At 43.4% G+C, this 17,460-nt stretch overlaps 1 protein-coding gene across 1 annotated transcript in view; it reads right to left on the reverse strand.

Annotated features, from left to right (window-relative positions):
* Window positions 1-17,460, reverse strand: part of ambp (alpha-1-microglobulin/bikunin precursor) — a 42,829-nt gene that overhangs the window by 2,532 nt on the left and 22,837 nt on the right. The window contains exons 3-8 of the mRNA XM_043719800.2: window positions 10,771-10,853; window positions 7,667-7,780; window positions 7,483-7,584; window positions 2,652-2,695; window positions 1,336-1,417; window positions 902-1,069 (exon numbers count right to left, since the gene is read on the reverse strand). Of these exons, the coding sequence (XP_043575735.2) occupies window positions 902-1,069; window positions 1,336-1,417; window positions 2,652-2,695; window positions 7,483-7,584; window positions 7,667-7,780; window positions 10,771-10,853 (593 nt within the window). The remainder of the gene's footprint in view (window positions 1-901; window positions 1,070-1,335; window positions 1,418-2,651; window positions 2,696-7,482; window positions 7,585-7,666; window positions 7,781-10,770; window positions 10,854-17,460) is intronic.

Raw genomic sequence — 17,460 nt, forward strand, 5'->3', positions numbered from 1 at the left:
GTCAAAAGCAACCACCTAACTACTCTAAGCCCATTTTCCACCACTTGGCCAAAGCCTTGTATGCCTTGGCATCAAAAGAGCTCATCCAAACACTACTTCAATGCTCCGAGAGTTTCTGCCTCTCCCACCCTTTATAGGCAGTGAGTTCCAGATTTCCACCACCCTCTGGATGAAAAATCCTTTCCTCATTTCTTCTCCAAATCTTTGCCCCTTACTCTTCCCTCAGGTCACTGATCCCACCACCACTGGTAACAGTTTCTTCCTGTTTACCCTGTCTGTGTCCCTTGTTAGTCTATACGTCTCAATCATGCCCCCTCTCAACCTCCTCTACTCTAAGAACAACCCGAGTCACTGTTCAGTCTCATTTCCTAAGTAAAGCTCTCCGGCCTAGTTTGTGCTGAATCTTACTTTTCTTACTCAGTGTGAGTTATGTTGAGTTTGTTGGAGCTACGAGGGGCCAAGTGAGATTAGTCCTCCTGGGAGTAAAGCAGAATAAGGGGTGATTTATTCATGATTTACAGGATTATAAACAGAATTTATAAGATTGGCATGAAAAAAACTGTTCCCAATCACTGATTGTGTCAGGGAGCACTGATTGAAAGTGCTGGGTAAGAGATACGGGGAAATGTGAAGAAGACTTGCTTAGAGTAGCAAGTGCAATTAAACTGGAATTTGCTGCTTCTGGCACTGATGAATAATTGGAAAAATGGAAAAGCCTGAACAAAATAAACGCAAAAGAATGTAGAATAAAGAGTTGGGACTTAATTGGATTGCAGTATATCAAACCAGCATGGACGTCAGAGGGCTGAATGGCCATCTTCTGCATAATAGTGACTTTATGGCTCTCTCAGTATTGACGGAGGAATGTATACTCACTGTTTGAGCTTGGGGATTATCTCACCTACAGTCCTGCATCTCTGCAAACATTCCTGCTCTGACTTAAAGTTGTTTCTGTTTCCAAGACAACCGCCATAATTGAACGTCTGACAGGCCATTGAGCTGTGGTTGTAGTAGAATTTTAACTCATAGCCGAAGCAGGGCCCAGCATCAGGTGCCAGTTGACAGGATCCTTCAGAGCAAAAGCAAACAACAGGATTAATTTATCATTAAATACATGAACCTTCCTAACCCAAATACTAACCCTAACCATACCCTATGGAGGGCCACTTACGCCTACCCTTCCCATTCCAATAATCTTGGAATCAGGACCAATCTTCACACAGTTACTCTCAGATTGCTTAATAAGGGAAGTTTTCCCATCGGGGCTGTTTCCCACTCTGTTCTCAGTAATAGAGCCAGTGTTAGATCCAACACCGCATCCCATGCTGCTCTCACCTGCAGTATGAGTTGTGTTCATGAAGTCTTCAAAGCCAGACCCTTCCTCATCTTGTCCTCCAAGTGCTCGACGTTTGCGATCCTTGTGCAGCAAGAGAGACAGAGAGAGTGAGAGACAGAGAAAACATTCCAGAATTACATAAGGACCAGAAAATTGAAGATGAAGCAGAGTAGAGGACACACCACTGTCTGTATCAATGGTGCTGAGGTGGAGGTATTCAAGACCTTCAAGTTCCTAGCAGTAAATATCATAAACAATCCTTCCTAGTCCATTCATGTCAATGTGATGGCCAAGCAAGTAGATCAATGCCTCTGCTTCCTCAGAAGGTGAAGGAAATTTGGCATGTCTGTGAAGACTCATCAATTTTTATAGATGCACTATAGAAAGCATCCTATCCAGCTGTATCACAGTTTGGTATGGCAACTGCTCTGCCCAAGACCATAAGAAATTCTAGAGGATTGTGAACACATCCCAGTCCATCATGAAAACCAGCTTTCCTTCCATTGACTCCACTCACACTTCCAGCAGCCTTGGGAAAGCAGCCAACCTGATCAAAGACCATTCCAACCCTTGTTATACTCTCTCCCCCAAAAGATACAAAAGTTCAAAAACACACACCAACAGATTTAAGAACAGCTTCTTCCCCGCTATTATCAGACTTATGAATTGACTTCTCATATATTAGAGTTGATCTTCCTCTGCACCTTCTCTGGAGCTGTAACACTATAGTCTGCATTCTGTTCTATTACCCTGATGTACTTATGTAAGGTATGATTTGTCTGATTAGTAAGCATTACAAAACTTTTCACTACATCTCAGTACATGTGACAATAATAAATCAAATCAAATCAAACTCAAACAAGAAGAAAGGGGGACATGACTGAGAGCTGGCTGAGAAAGCCTATGGTTCAGCGCTGTCAGATCAACCATGCGGAACTGTACACCCCGTCAGTAATAACCAGCTATCGTTTGAACATTCTGAAACTAGACTAACGAACATACAACAACAACTGTCAGGATTATCCCAGGTTATCATTCCCATCATAGAGGTTAAAGTGATATGTTGCTTTGTTAATTCCTTTTGGACCACATCAAGCTGTTTGCTATCTCCCCAGTAACAGACACAGGTCCACCCTGGTCAGCAGAGTTCCCATCACTAGTCTTTTACGCACTTCACTTTGTCAATGACCTAGAGCCAGTCACTGAGCTGATCCGCTCTGTACATCTCCCAAACACTGATCACGGGGACATTCAATTCCAACACCTTCTGTCCTCATGGCTGACTATTTTGGAAGTGACTGACTGATTGCCTCACCTTGACTGATGACTCTGGGATGGGGTTCCATGGAACACATGCTCCTGTTAGAAACAGATACACAGTTAGGATCCTGTCTGTAAACACGAACCAACATTGACATTTCATGATGGTCATTCAAAACCAGGGGGAGTCGGGAGGCTCTGTAATCATGAATTATCTTCCTCATTCAAACCACAGTATAGCAATCAGATCTCAATGAGTCCATATCATGTACAAAACATGATGTTCACTATGTTTCATTTCTCTCTGACTCCTCTAATTTGTCTGTCTTGACCTCTCTCTCCTTTCTCCTCTTTTTTTCTCTCTCTTTCTGTTTTAGAATGAAAGTGATTTTAAATGCAAGAGCACATTGAGCTGGCAATGTCAAGACGAGAATTGGATGAGGTTATCCATTTTGGTTGCAGGAATAGAAAGATAACATTTTATCTCAATGGAATGAAATGTCCGAATGTATTGGTGCAAAAGGGATCTGAGTATCCTCATGGTTGAATGGCAGAAATAGATCGGTTAAATGTGTGGGCAAAACACCGGCAAATGGAGTGTACTCGAGGAACAAGTGAAGTTGGTCATTTTGGAAGGGAGGCCAAAAGGACACAATATTATTTCAATGGAGAAAAGCTGCCACTTCCTTGTTCCACCTAACTGTCTCGCCAGGTTCATTTTCTAAGGGGCCTGTGTTCACTTTGACCTCTCTTTTCCTTTTTATATATTTAAATAGTATACACCTCTCTCAGGTCCCCTCATCAATCTTTTCTGCTCCAAAGAAATCAACCCAAGCTTCTCCAGCCTCTCTTCACAGCTGATGTGCCCCGTCCCAGGGACCATCCTGGTGAACCTCCTCTGCAGACGTCCACTGCAATCACATCCTTCCTATAGTGTGGTAACCAGAACTGCGCACTGTACTCCAGCCGCGGCTTAACTAAAGATCTGTACCGCTCCATCAAAACTTCTTTGCTTTTCTAATCTATGATAAAAGCAAGTGTCCCATATGTCTTCCTAACTATCTTCTTAACTTGTTGTGTCCACAGTGATATGTGGAAAAGCACGCCAAAATCCCTCTGTTGCTCTGAGTTTTCTAGTGGCCTGCCATTCACTGAGTATTCTCTTCCTTTATTTATTTTTTCAAAGTGTATCACCTCACATTTATCAAAGGGTTAAGTTACATCTCCCACGGATCTGACGGACCTGTTTATGCCCTTCTGCAATCTAAGACTTTCTTCCTCATTGTCAACCACCTGGCCGATTTTTATCATTTGCAAACTTACCTATCAACTCTCCCCCACGTTTGCATCAGCATGTTATAGGGCTGTTTAGTGCATGACATTTGAGGTGGTTTGGAATGTTTAGATTAGATTAGATTACTTTACAGTGTGGAAACAGGCCCTTCGACCCAACAAGTCCACACCGACCCGCCAAAGCGCACCCACCCAGACCCATTCCCCTACATTTACCCCTGCACCTAACACTACAGGCAATTCAGTTAATCTGCACATTTTTGGAATGTGGGAGGAAACCGGAGCACCCGGAGGAAACCCACGCAGACACGGGGAGAATGTGCAAACTCCACACAGTCAGTCGCCTGAGGCGGGAATTGAACCCGGGTCTCTAGCGCTGTGAGGCAGCAGTGCTAACCACTGTGCCACCATGCCGCCCACCATGTTGCTTTGAGTTTTCTCAATGTGAAAGATATAACAGTGCTTATTTAAAAAGAAAGATATTTTGCTTCAATTAAGAAGATAGTCAGACAAACGAAATGGCTGGAACAGGGTTAGATGTTAATATTACAGGGTGTGCTGACAGGAGCCAATACTGCTGTGTATGCCAGTTTATCAGAAGATTAATCTGCAGAGTCTGAACCTGTCAAAGATGCAATTCTTAATGTTTATGAGCTATTAAAGCTTATTCATAAAAATTTAGGACTACGAGAAAGAAACCTAATCGGACACTTGTGGAATTTTCAAAGGAGAGAGAAGTGCTGTGGGATCAGTGGTTGATATCACTTAAGCTGGAGAAACATTTTGAAAATGTGAGGGAAGCTATGATTATCGAAGAATTCAGAAATAGAATACACGCAAATTTTAAAACTTATTTAGATGAGCATCAAACATCCATAATCAGTGAAACAGCAGTCCTGGAGGGTACCCATGATATCTCACATAGATAATTACATGCTGGGAAATGGTCAAATGGAAATCCACAAGGAAATTGGTGAGGGGGAATATTAGTGGCTGGAAGTGGAGCTAGTTGTAGACAACAGACAGAGGCATGTCAAAGTGGTAAAGGAGAAAGGCTAGAACTGAAAATTTGTAGAAACAAAATGACATGCTTTCATTTGTAATAAGGGTGAACATAACAAAGCAAATTGCTTGAAAAGAAATGAGAGACCAATTGCAGTAATAGGACTCTTCAGAAACAAAATGAGAGAACAGGGAAGGAAATAGGTACTAAAACTGTGGGAGGGATACAAAGAAAACATTAGAATGTACTAAGATGGTACAGGACAGACATGAACATTATATTTCAGAGATCGACAAGGAAAAGCAAACTCCTGAAGTTTGTAAATATTTTATATCAGAAAGGAATATCATTCTTTATGCTTTAACACAGGAATATAAACCAGAAATTATACTAAGAAACACTAGAACAAGTTAGTGCCGGCTGATGATGATTTTTTTTTCCAGAGGGGATGAAGGGGAACATATGAAGTGGAGGAAGTCACAGAGATTACAACCAATCTCATTATACAGAGTTGGATTAAAGAGGGACTTGGTAAATGGAGAAGTGGTGGAGTAGTGAAAATATTCCTACAGAGGAAACAAACTCATTCTAAAGAAGAGTCATACTGAGCTCAAAATATTTACACTGTTTTTCTCTCTCCAGTGTTGTTGTTGGACTTGCTGAGCTTCTCCAGTATTGTCTGTGTTTGTCTCAGATTTATAGCATCTGCAGTGGTTTGCCTTTATTCCTATAGAGAGAGTTGGCTTTATTTGGGAAATGACCAAAGTCTTGCAAAACCAGCGTCCTGGATTATTTCCTCATTGTGTCGTAACTGGTTCAAAATCCCATAAAAAATAATCAGGTAGAAAAGGAGTTTATGAAACAGGGAGATGATTTGAAAATTCAGATTTGAAATGCAGATACAATTTTTGAAAAACTAACTGAACAGAATGAAGATAAAGAAAGTTGAGACAGCTTGTCCACCTTCTTAAGTAAGAACGCAACAGACATATGGAGACAGGTCTAACAGGACTAGATGGAGTAAACACAGAGAGGATGTTCCCTATGATCGGGAACTCCAGATCCAGGGGTCACAGTTTGAGGATATGGCGTAGGCCATTTAGGACTGGGATGAGGGGAAATGTGGTGACCCTGTGGAATTCTCTGCTACAAAAAGCAGTTGAGGTCAAAACAGTGAATATTTTCACAAAGGAGTTTTAGGGTAAAAGAATCAAAACATTTGGAAGAAAGCAAGAACAAGAGCTGGATAATCAGCCACGGTCATATTGAATGGCAGCTTGAAGGGCTGAATGGCCTCCTTCTGCTCTTCATTTCCATGTTTCTATTTGGTATGGAACAATTTAAACCAAGCAGCCTACTCAGAAACTGATTCAGAAACCAAATCTGAGTGTTTTTACTGAAAAACAAAGTATTAGTGAAGGAAATAAGAAAAGAAATAAACATCAGAGCACTTGGAAACTGAATCCAAATTATCAGTTAACACGTTAACTGTTGTGTGACATCGAATTAGTGTTAAGATGATTTTGATATATGATGCCTCTTTCAGATACACTTCCATTCTTCTCGAGGGGAGCTGTGATATAACTGTGATGTTTATACACTTGTTATTTTAATATTGTTTCCTGTAAGGTTGCTTTTTAAAATCTGCAACATCCATAATTAAAAGTGAGAGGAAGTTACTCAGAATACCTAAGAACTATCAAGAGGGCTTGGGGGAGAATTTTTCAGACTCTGATTTTCTTTATGAGTCTGTGTTGGTAAGTTGTTTGACTGGGAAGAACATATTAAGCTCTGAAGTACAAACAAGTCTTTCAATTGAGTGACATGTACTAAGAAGCATTCCTGACATAAAACTTTAGAATAATTAGCTTATCTTACAAGTAATAGTCCCAGACTGGATTGTTTCGATCGAGTCAGTGAAAACGAACTAAAGGTTTTGAAGTTCAAACCAAGGAAGAAAAGAAATGGAAGCTGTGTCAGGGAGAGCACAGCACTGAAAGGAAGCTCAGTCAGCAGCACACAATTCTAATAATGATTAAGAAAGAGTTCTAGCAGATCTGTTAAGATTTTAAATACTTCAAGCCCACCAACAAAATAAAAACAAGCCCCTCTGTTAGAAATTAACTGGTACAGCACCAGATATTCTCGGAATTGTAATGGTGCTTGTAAGGTCTACCAAAGGGGATTGATTCCAAAACAAAACTGTTGTTTCTATTCAATCTGTAAAGAGTGCTTGGGTTACTTCTACTATGTGCTTAAAAGTCTTGTTTAAGTTAATAGAATGGTTTATTTCTTGGTGATCTTCATTTCTGTTGTGAATAAACTTTTGTTTGTTTTATTGTTTGAAAAAAAACCCCGACGAAGTGAATGTGTATGTTTCACTTAAAGCTTATTTCAGTAATAAAAATTTAAATATAATTATGATCTATCTAGCCATGTTTGTATCTGGGATCTACCTTGGCTGGTATTGATACCAGCTGGGCATTAACCCATTGTAATTGGGACCCATGAGATCATTGTAATGGAACAGTGCACAGCTGGAAATAACTGACAGGTTGCAATGGGGCCCAGGGGCTCTTGATGTGCTTACCTTTCTCAGGCAGAAAGATGGTCATGTCCTCTGGGATCCCGTGTCTTAATGCAAACTCTTTGAACTCTTCATTGATCTCCTTCCTCAGCTTCCGTGTCCTTCCTGTGAGATGAGTACTTCGTTAAAGATCCAGGAATCAACCTGAGAAAGTGGTGAGTGGAGCAGCTGACGTATAAACTCTTACCGTACAAGGCCACTGATTTTGTTTGGTTCATTCCTTTCATTTTGTCATACAGTATTAAAGCATATTCCTGGTAGTTGGTTTTGATGACTCGCACATCTGCTGTGACTTCAAAGACTGTCAAAGAAACACATTAGCTGCTGAATTAGTTACTTTATTGGGTGTGACCCCTCTTCTTAGAAACTGTTACCCACCTCCAACACCTCTTTCCTCTCCAAGGTCATTGCCCCTTCCATTACATAAATGCAACCTCAAGTTCTGCACTACCTTAGTTTTTCCCATGTACACTGACTGCAGCCAGCTCTACCTCAGCCACACATCACTCTCGCCCTCAACATTGTCACAATATTGCTCCAATGTCCATCAATGGACAAACAGAGATGTCCTCCAATTAAATACTGGGAAGACCTAAACCAATTTTGTTTGGTCACCACCACAAACTCTACTTTCTGGTTTGGCACCATTCTTCTCCCCAACATCTATCGAAGGATGAATTAAACATTTTACAAACCTAGTGCCCTAACTCACCTTGAAATGAGCTTCAAGCACAAATCAATATTCATCATTAAGAACACCCATTTCCACATCAGTTACATTATTTACTCCACTGTGCCTCAGCTCATCTGCTGAGCCTTCGTTATGAAACATCAATCGGGGGCAGAAATAGGTCGTCCAGACTCTCGATTCTGCTCCGCCTTTCAATAAGATTGTGGCTGACCTGTATGAGTTACAAGTTCCACATTTCCACCTACACCCTTGTCACACTTTATTTTCCTGCCTCACAATATTTCAATTTCCGATCTCCTTCAGCTTCTGAGGCAGATAGTTCCAAAGTTCGTTTCAGAGAAAAAAAAAATTCTTCGTATCTCAGGTTTAAAAACACGCTGTCTAATTCCAAGCTGGTCCACAAAAGGAAACTCCAGTGGAAACAGGCCCAGTCTGTCCAACAATTCGATAATCGTTCATTAGAATTGTGTAAACCACCTTTAAACAGCCTCCATCATGTGTATATCATGATTAAATACTGAATACGAGTGTTACCTATAAATGTGACAGTTGCCCTGACAATCTTTCAGAACGTGGGCTCATTCAGACATTGTTGCTGTAGCCAAACTCAAGCCACGTGCTGCTCCGACATCACCTTTGTACTCACTGAGCAAGTGAGCAAACATCAGCCCAGAGTTTTTGAATCCCTCCTTGGCCTTGCCCCCTCCATAACTCTGTAATCTCTGCCAACCCTCCAAATTCCACCAAAGTCTCTTTGCTGTTTCCATTCTGGAATCTCGATGATCCCGGTTTTCCTCACTCTGTCATTGGTAGAGGAACATTCCATGGACTGGGCCCCAACCTGTGGACTTTATTCTGAAATCTAACCCTTCTTGAGTGCCCTCTTCTTTAAAAATACTTTTTAAACCATGTCTCTTTGAATAAAGCCGCTGTACCACCTCATGCGGCTGTCCTTGTTCTGGGAGTGTTGGATGGAGGCAGTGTTGAAAAAGCTTTAATTTCAGTTTAAAACTGTAGAGGAATCTTTACTCTGTATCCAACCCTCTGCTGTCCCTGTTCTGGGAGTGTTTGATGAGGAGAGTGTTGAGATGGCTTTACTTTCATTTTAAAAGATTCGAGGGAACTTTACTTTTAGTTCAAAAGAGTAGAGAAAGCTTTACTATCAATTTAAAAGAGAAGAGGAAGCTTTAATTTAGTTTCAAAGAGTTGAGGAAGCTTTATTCTATGTCTAACTCTATGTTATCACTGTCCTCAGAGTACTTGATGGAGACAGTATAGAGGGAGCTTTATTCTGAATCTAACCCTGTGCTGGTCCTGACTTGGGAATGTTTGATGGAGACAGTATGGGGAAAGCTTTATCCTGAATCTCACACAGTACCATCCCTATCTTGGGAATATTTGATGGGGACAGTGTAGAGTGACCCCATGCTGTCCCTTTGATGTAGACAAACAAGGGTTTTTTCACTCCATCTATCTGACCTCATGCTGTCATTGTCCTGGAGGTTTTTAATGGGGTCAATGTAGGGGATGCTTTACACTGTGTGTAATGGTGAGGTGTTGAATGTTATGATATCATTTAGAGTCAGGATCTTTCAGGAGAGGATTTATCTACCAATGAGGTAATAGCACCATGACCAACCCTGTCCGATCATGGTCTGGAATCTCTCTTGGCTGAGCAAATCTTGTATCCTATTTGTGAACAGTAAAAGCCCAGAAACAGAGAGTTTGTGATTTGATTGTGTTGATGATTTTTGGATTACCATTGGTCAGGATACTAGAGGGATCTCCCCTGCCCTTTTTCTACTTCAAGTCAGTGGATTGTTTAGACATTTGAGAATGTGTTGAATTTTGGTTTCACAGCTCAAGTGAAAGACAGCTTCTCTGACTGTGCAGCATCTGAAGATTCAGCCAAGACTGTTTGGAGCTTGAGATTCTGATCACAGTCCCACAAACCACACTTCCTGCTTGACTCTGCTCATCTATTTGATCTTAAATGAAGATCCAATCGCTCCTCATCCTGCTCCAAACTGAATTGAAATGGCATCTCATTCCTCAGAGATCTATTTCTGGTAATTAATGGACCAGATACTGAGCTCCTACACTTTGGCACTGCCTCCCTAAAACTACCTCAGCTTGTTTAAACATGTTCTTTATATCACCCTATTCAATATCCTTCTTTTTATTCATAGCACATCGTTCAATACTCTTTCACATCTCCATTAAATATCCTTTATATAACCCCATTCAATATCCTTTATATCAACCTATTCAATATCCTTCATATTATTCATCGTACATTATTCAATACCTTTTAATCTCTCCATGCAATAACCTTAATATCATCTGTTTCAATGTCCTTAATATCACCCCATTCAATAACATTCATATCACTCCTTCATGTCACTCCATTCAACGTTCTTCTAATCTCTCCATTCAGTATCTTTCATTTCATCCCATTCAGTATTGTTCATATCACCATTTAATATCTATTTGGCCTTCTCTCCTGTGTCACATTTTTTTAAGTCTCAGAGAAGGAGCTCGAGACATGAACGATGCTCAATGCAATTTCCAATTGATTTGCATTGAGAGCTTTGTCTTACCATTAGTGGAATTAAATACAAAGTATCCTGGAAGATCTTGCACATTGTACTTTGCCACCACCTGAACACACGAGCTTCCATTCCTAACAACAAAAGGAGAAAGCACAGAGAGATAAGCTGTGTTGTAGTATAGGATTGCTGTATTACTCCACAACAGACTATATTTTAGACAGTAGCGACCACAGTAGCAAGGTGGTGAGTCATAGAGCCATAGAGATGTACAGCATAGAAACAGACCCTTCAGTCCAACCCATCCATGCTGACCAGATATCCTAAACTAATCTAATCCCATTTGCCTTCTAAACCTTTCCAATTCATATACCCATCAGGATGCCTTTTAAATGTTGTTATTGTACCAGCCTCCACCACTTTCTCTGGCTGCTTGTTTCATGCACGCACCACCCTCGACGTGAAACAGTTCCCCTTAGGTTCCTTTTATATCATTCTCCTCTCACCTTAAATATATCCCCTCTAGATTAGATTAGATTACATTACAGTGTGGAAACAGGCCATTCGGCCCAACAAGTCCACACCGACCCGCCGAAGCGAAACTCACCCATACCCCTACATTTACCCCTTACCTAACACTACGGGCAATTTAGAATGGCCAATTCACCTGACCTGCACATCTTTGGACTGTGGGAGGAAACCGGAGCACCCGGAGGAAACCCACGCAGACACGGGGAGAACGTGCAAACTCCACACAGTCAGTCGCCTGAGGCGGGAATTGAACCCAGGTCTCAGGCGCTGTGAGGCAGCAGTGCTAACCACTGTGCCACCGTGCCGCCCTCTAGTTTTGGACTTACCTCCCATTGAAAAAAGACCTTAGCTATTCACTTTATCCATGCCCCTCATGATTTTATAAACATCTATAAGGTCACCCCTCAGCATCCAAAGCTCCAGGGAAAACAGTCCCTGCCTATTCAGCCTCTCCCTATAGCTCAAGACCTCCAACCCCAGCAACATCCTTGTAAATCTTTTCTGAACCTTCTCAAGTTTAACAACATCTATCCTATAGCAGCGAGACCAGCAATGAATGCAGTACTCTAAAAGAGGCCTCACCATTGTGCTGTACAGCCACAACATGACGTCTCAACTACTATACTCAATGCACTGACCAATAAAGGTAAGCATGACAAAGGCCTGTCTACCCGCGACTCCACTGTCAAGGAACTATGCACCTGCTCTCCCAGGTCTCTTTGTTTGACAACACTTCCTAGGGCCCTGTCGTTAACTGCATACGTTTTGCCCCGATTTGCCTTACCAAAACACCGCCTCTCTCAATTATCTAAATTAAACTCCACCTGCTATCCTCAGCCCATTGGGCCTAGTAAATCAAGGTTCCATTGTATTCTGAGATAACCTTCTTCCCTATCCACTATCCCACCTATTTTGGGATCTGATGGTGAGTCTATAGTGCATCAGGAGGTCTCATGTTAGTTTGTAGTGTGTGATAACCTGGTAGTTGGCCTTAATGATGTGGATCTGACAGTGAGTAGCCAGTGCCGGGGATGGGGGGGTGAGAGGGAATCTTGTGGCGGATCTCTAGTAGTAAGCCTGTAGTGTTTGTGGATCTATTGGAGGGTTGTAGTGTTGGGTTATCTGGTGGTTAGTGGGGAGAGATGATTTGGTGATGATCAATATTATTTGGGGATTTGGTGGTGCATCTGTATTGTTCAGGGATCTGGTGGTGGGTCTATATTGTTGGGGATATGTTTGTGAGTCAGTACTGTTTCGGGATCCAGTGGTGGCTTTGTATTATTGGGGGATCTAGTGTGGGTCTGTTGTTGGGGGATCTGGCGGTGAGTCTATTATTTGGGAATATGATGCTAAGTATGTACTATTGGGAGGTCTGTGGGTGAGTCTGTATTATTGGGGGAATCTGGTACTGGGTTGGCAAGTGAGTTGTGAATATGAACCTATTCTAAAAGGAAGACTGAGGCAATAGTCTGTCTTTGCTGCAATCTGAAACATTAACAAAAGCTGGTAGAAATCCTGTGCAGTTTCTGGCAGCGAGTGGGAGAACAAAATGGAGAGAAAGTGGTTCAGGTTGAAACTCTTTTTCAAATTAGTTGCTGAGAGGGACAGAGCAGGTTGGAAGCCAGTGCAGAGACTGGGAGGATCCAGGTGGGGGAACACAAATCTAAAGTTCCCTGATGGGGACATCGAGGGACTGACGCAATCACAAAACGGAAGATAGCACACAGCAAAACAAGATGGTAACAGGCACGTGTAAAAACACAAGTTATGTCAAGAGGAGTGAAATAAAGACCAACCCCACCAACTATCCTCCAAAACATAAACAGAAAGGAGAACTGGTCACAGGTTTGGCAGCGATTCCCATTCAACACTAAACGACCTGATTTAACACTATAATTAACAATTTCACAGCAGATACAAAGTCATTTTCCTCAATTTGGGTACTTTTCTGAAACAAACCCTTTGTCTGTTTCACTATATTGACTGTTCCATGTATTATACTGTGCTTCAAACATTCTATTCGTTACACACCGCACTGAGATTCCATACACTACACACTATACTGAGATTCCGTACACTACACACTGCACTGTACATTCCATACACTACACACTATACTGAGATTCCATACACTACACACTATACTGAGATTCTGTACACTACACACTGCACTGAGATTCCGTACACTACACACTGCACTGTACATTCCATACACTACACACTATACTGAGATTCCGTACACTACACACGGCACTGCGCATTCCATGCACTATACGCTGCACTGTGCATTCCATACACTACACACTACACTGTGCATTCCATACACTACATGCTGCACTGTGCCTTCCATACACTGTACACTGCACTGTGCATTCCATATACTACATATTGCACTGTGCATTCCATACACTATACACTGCACTGAGATTCCATACACTACAAACTGCACTGTGCATTCCATACACTGCACACTGCATTCTATACACTACACACTGCACTGAGATTCCATACACTACACACTGCACTGTGCATTCCATACACTACACACTGCATTCTATACACTACACACTGCACTGAGATTCCATACATTACACACTGCACTGTGCATTCCAAACACTACACACTGCACTGAGATTCCATACACTACACACTGCACTGTGCATTCCATACACTGCACACTGCATTCTATACACTACACACTGCACTGAGATTCCATACACTACACACTGCACTGTGCATTCCATACACTACACACTGCACTGTGCATTCCAAACACTACACACTGCACTGTGCATCTATACACAATACACTGCACTGAGATTCCATACACTATACATTGCACAGTTCATTCCATACACCACACACTGCACTATGCATTCCATTCACTATACACAGCACTGGGAGAAAATGAGGACTGCAGATGCTAGAGATCAGAGCTTAGAAATGTGTTGCTGGAAAAGCGCAGCAGGTCAGGCAGCATCAAAGGAACAGGAGAATTGACGTTTCTGGCATAAGCCCTTCTTCAGGAATGAGGAAGGTGTGCCAAGCAGGCTAAGATAAAAGGTAGGGAGGAGGGACTTGGGGGAGGGGCGTTGGGAATACGATAGGTGGAAGGAGGTTAAGGTGAGGGTGATAGGCTGGAGAGAGGGTGGGGACGGAGAGGTCGGGAAGAAGATTGCAGGTCAAGAAGGCGGTGCTGAGTCTGAGGATTGGGACTGAGAAAAGGTGGGGGGAGGGGAAATGAGGAAGCTGGAGAAATCTGCATTCATCCCTTGTGGTTGTAGGGTTCCTAGGCGGAAGATGAGGCGCTCTTCCTCCAGGCGTCGTGTTACCATGATCTGGCAAAGGAGGAGGCCAAGGACCTGCATGTCCTTGGTGGAGTGGGAGGGGGAGTTAAAGTGTTCAGCCACGGGGCAGTTGGGTTGGTTGGCGTGGGTGTCCCAGAGGTGTTCTCTGAAATGTTCCGCAAGTAGGCGGCCTGTCTCCCCAATGTATAGGAGGCCACATCGGGTGCAGCGGGTGCAGTAAATGATGTGTGTGGAGGTGCAGGTGAATTTCTGATGGATATGGAAACATCCCTAGGGTCTTGGAGGGAAGTGAGGGGGGAGGTGTGGGCGCAAGTTTTGCATTTCTTGTGGTTGCAGGGGAAGGTGCCGGGAGTAGAGGTTGGGTTGGTGGGGGGTGTGGACTTGACGAGGGAGTCACGGAGGGAGTGGTCTTTCCAGAACGCTGATAGGGGAGGGGAGGGAAATATATCCCTGGTGGTGGGGTCTGTTTGGAGGTGGTGGAAATGACGAAGGATGATACGATGTATCTGGAGGTTGGTGGGGTGGTAGGTGAGGTTCTGTCCTGGTGGCGATTGGAGGGGCGGGGTTCAAGGTTGGAGGAGCGGGAAGTGGAGGAGATGCGGTGGAGGGCATCGTCAATCACGTTTGAGGGGAAATTGCGGTCTTTGAAGAAGGAGGCCATCTGGGTTGTCAGTATTGGAATTGGTCCTCCTGGGAGCAGATGCGGTGGAGGCGAAGGAATTGGGAATATGGGATGGCATTTTTACAGGGCGCAGGGTGGGAGGAGGTGTAGTCTAGGTAGCTGTGGGAGTCGGTTGGTTTATACTAAACGTCTGTGTTGAGTCGGTCACCTGAGATAGAAATGGAAAGGTCTAGGAAGGGGAGGGAGGAGTCTGAGACGGTCCAAGTGAATTTGAGGTCGGGGTGGAAGGTGTTGGTAAATTGGATGAACTGTTCAACCTCCTCGTGGGAGCACGAGGCAGCGCCGATACAGTCATCAATGTAGCGGAGGAAAAGGTGGGGGATGGGGCCAGTGTAGCTGCGGAAGATGGTCTGTTCCACATATCCTACGAAGAGGCAGGCATAGCTGGGGCCCATGCAGGTACCCATGGCTACTCCTTTGGTTTGGAGGAAGTGGGAGGATTGGAATGAGAAGTTGTTCAGAGTGAGGACTAGTTCAGTCAGTCGAAGGAGGGTGTCAGTGGAAGGGTACTGGTTGGTTCGGCAGGAAAGGAAGAAACGGAGGGCTTTGAGGCCTTCGTGATGGGGGATGGAGGTGTATAGGGACTGGATGTCCATGGTGAAGATAAGGCGTTGGGGGCCAGGGAAGCGAAAATCATGGAGGAGGTGGAGGGCGTAGGTGGTGTCCCGAACGTAGGTGGTGAGTTCTTGGATTAAGGGGGACAGGACCGTGTCGAGGTACGCAGAGATGAGTTCGGTGGGGCAGGAGCAGGCTGAGACAATGGGTCGGCCGGGGCAGTCAGGTTTGTGGATTTTGGGCAGGAGGTAGAAGTGGGCGGTGTGGAGTTGTGGGGCTATGAGGTTGGAGGCAGTGGATGGGAGATCCCCTGAGGTGATGATGTTATGGATGGTCTGGGAGATGATGGTTTGGTGGTGGGAGGTGGGGTCATGGTCAAGGGGGCAGTAGGAAGAGGTGTCTGCGAGCTGGCATTTAGCTGCAGCATTCCATACACTACTCACTGCACTGAGATTCCATACACTGTATGCTATACTGAGCATTCTATACACTAAACACCGCACTGTGCATTCTATACACTACACACTGCACTGAGATTCCATACACTGTACGTTACACTGTGCATTCTATACACTAAACACTGCATTATGCATTCCATACACTACACACTGCACTGTGCATTCCAAACACAATACACTGCACTTAGATTCCATAAACTGTATGCTACACTGTGCATTCCATACACTACACACTGCACTGTGCATTCTGTACACCGTACACTGCACTGAGATTCCATACACTACACACTGTACTGAGATTGTATACACTACACAGTTCTTTCTTTACACTATACACTGCCTTGTGCATTCCATATACTACACACTGCACTGTGCATTCTATACACTACACGTTACACTGTGCATTCCATACACTACACAGAACACTGTGCATTCTATACACTACACACTGTGCATTCCATACACTACACACTGCACTGTGCATTCCATACACTATACACTGCACTGTGCATTCCATACACTACACACTGCACTGTGCATTCTGTACACCGTACACTGCACTGAGATTCCATACACTACACACTGCACTGTGCATTCTGCACACTACACACTGCCCTGTGCATTCCATACAGTGAACACTGCACTGTGCATTCCATACACTACACACTGTGCATTCCATACACTATACACTGCACTGTGCATTCTATACACTATAGACTGCACTGTGCATTCCATACACTATACACTGCACTGTGCATTCCATACACTACACACTGCACTATGCATTCCATACACTGTACACGGCACTGATCATTCCATACAGTACACACAGCACTGTGCATTCTATACACTACACACTGCACTGTGCATTCCATACATTACACACTGCACTGTGCATTCCATAAACTGTATGCTACACGGTGCATTCTGTACACTAAACACTGCACTGTTCATTCCATACACTACACACTGTACTGTGCATTCTGTACACTGTACACTGCACTGAGATTCCATACACTACACACTGTACTGAGATTGTATACACTACACAGTGCTTTCTTTACACTATACACTGCCTTGTGCATTCCATACACTACACACTGCACTGTGCATTCCATACATTACACACTGCACTGTGCATTCCATAAACTGTATGCTACACGGTGCATTCTGTACACTAAACACTACACTGTGCATTCCATACACT

This window comes from Chiloscyllium plagiosum, unplaced genomic scaffold (assembly GCF_037043375.1).
Source record: "Chiloscyllium plagiosum isolate Xiang-an unplaced genomic scaffold, Cpla_swu_hap1 HiC_scaffold_21, whole genome shotgun sequence".
Lineage (NCBI taxonomy): Eukaryota > Metazoa > Chordata > Chondrichthyes > Orectolobiformes > Hemiscylliidae > Chiloscyllium > Chiloscyllium plagiosum.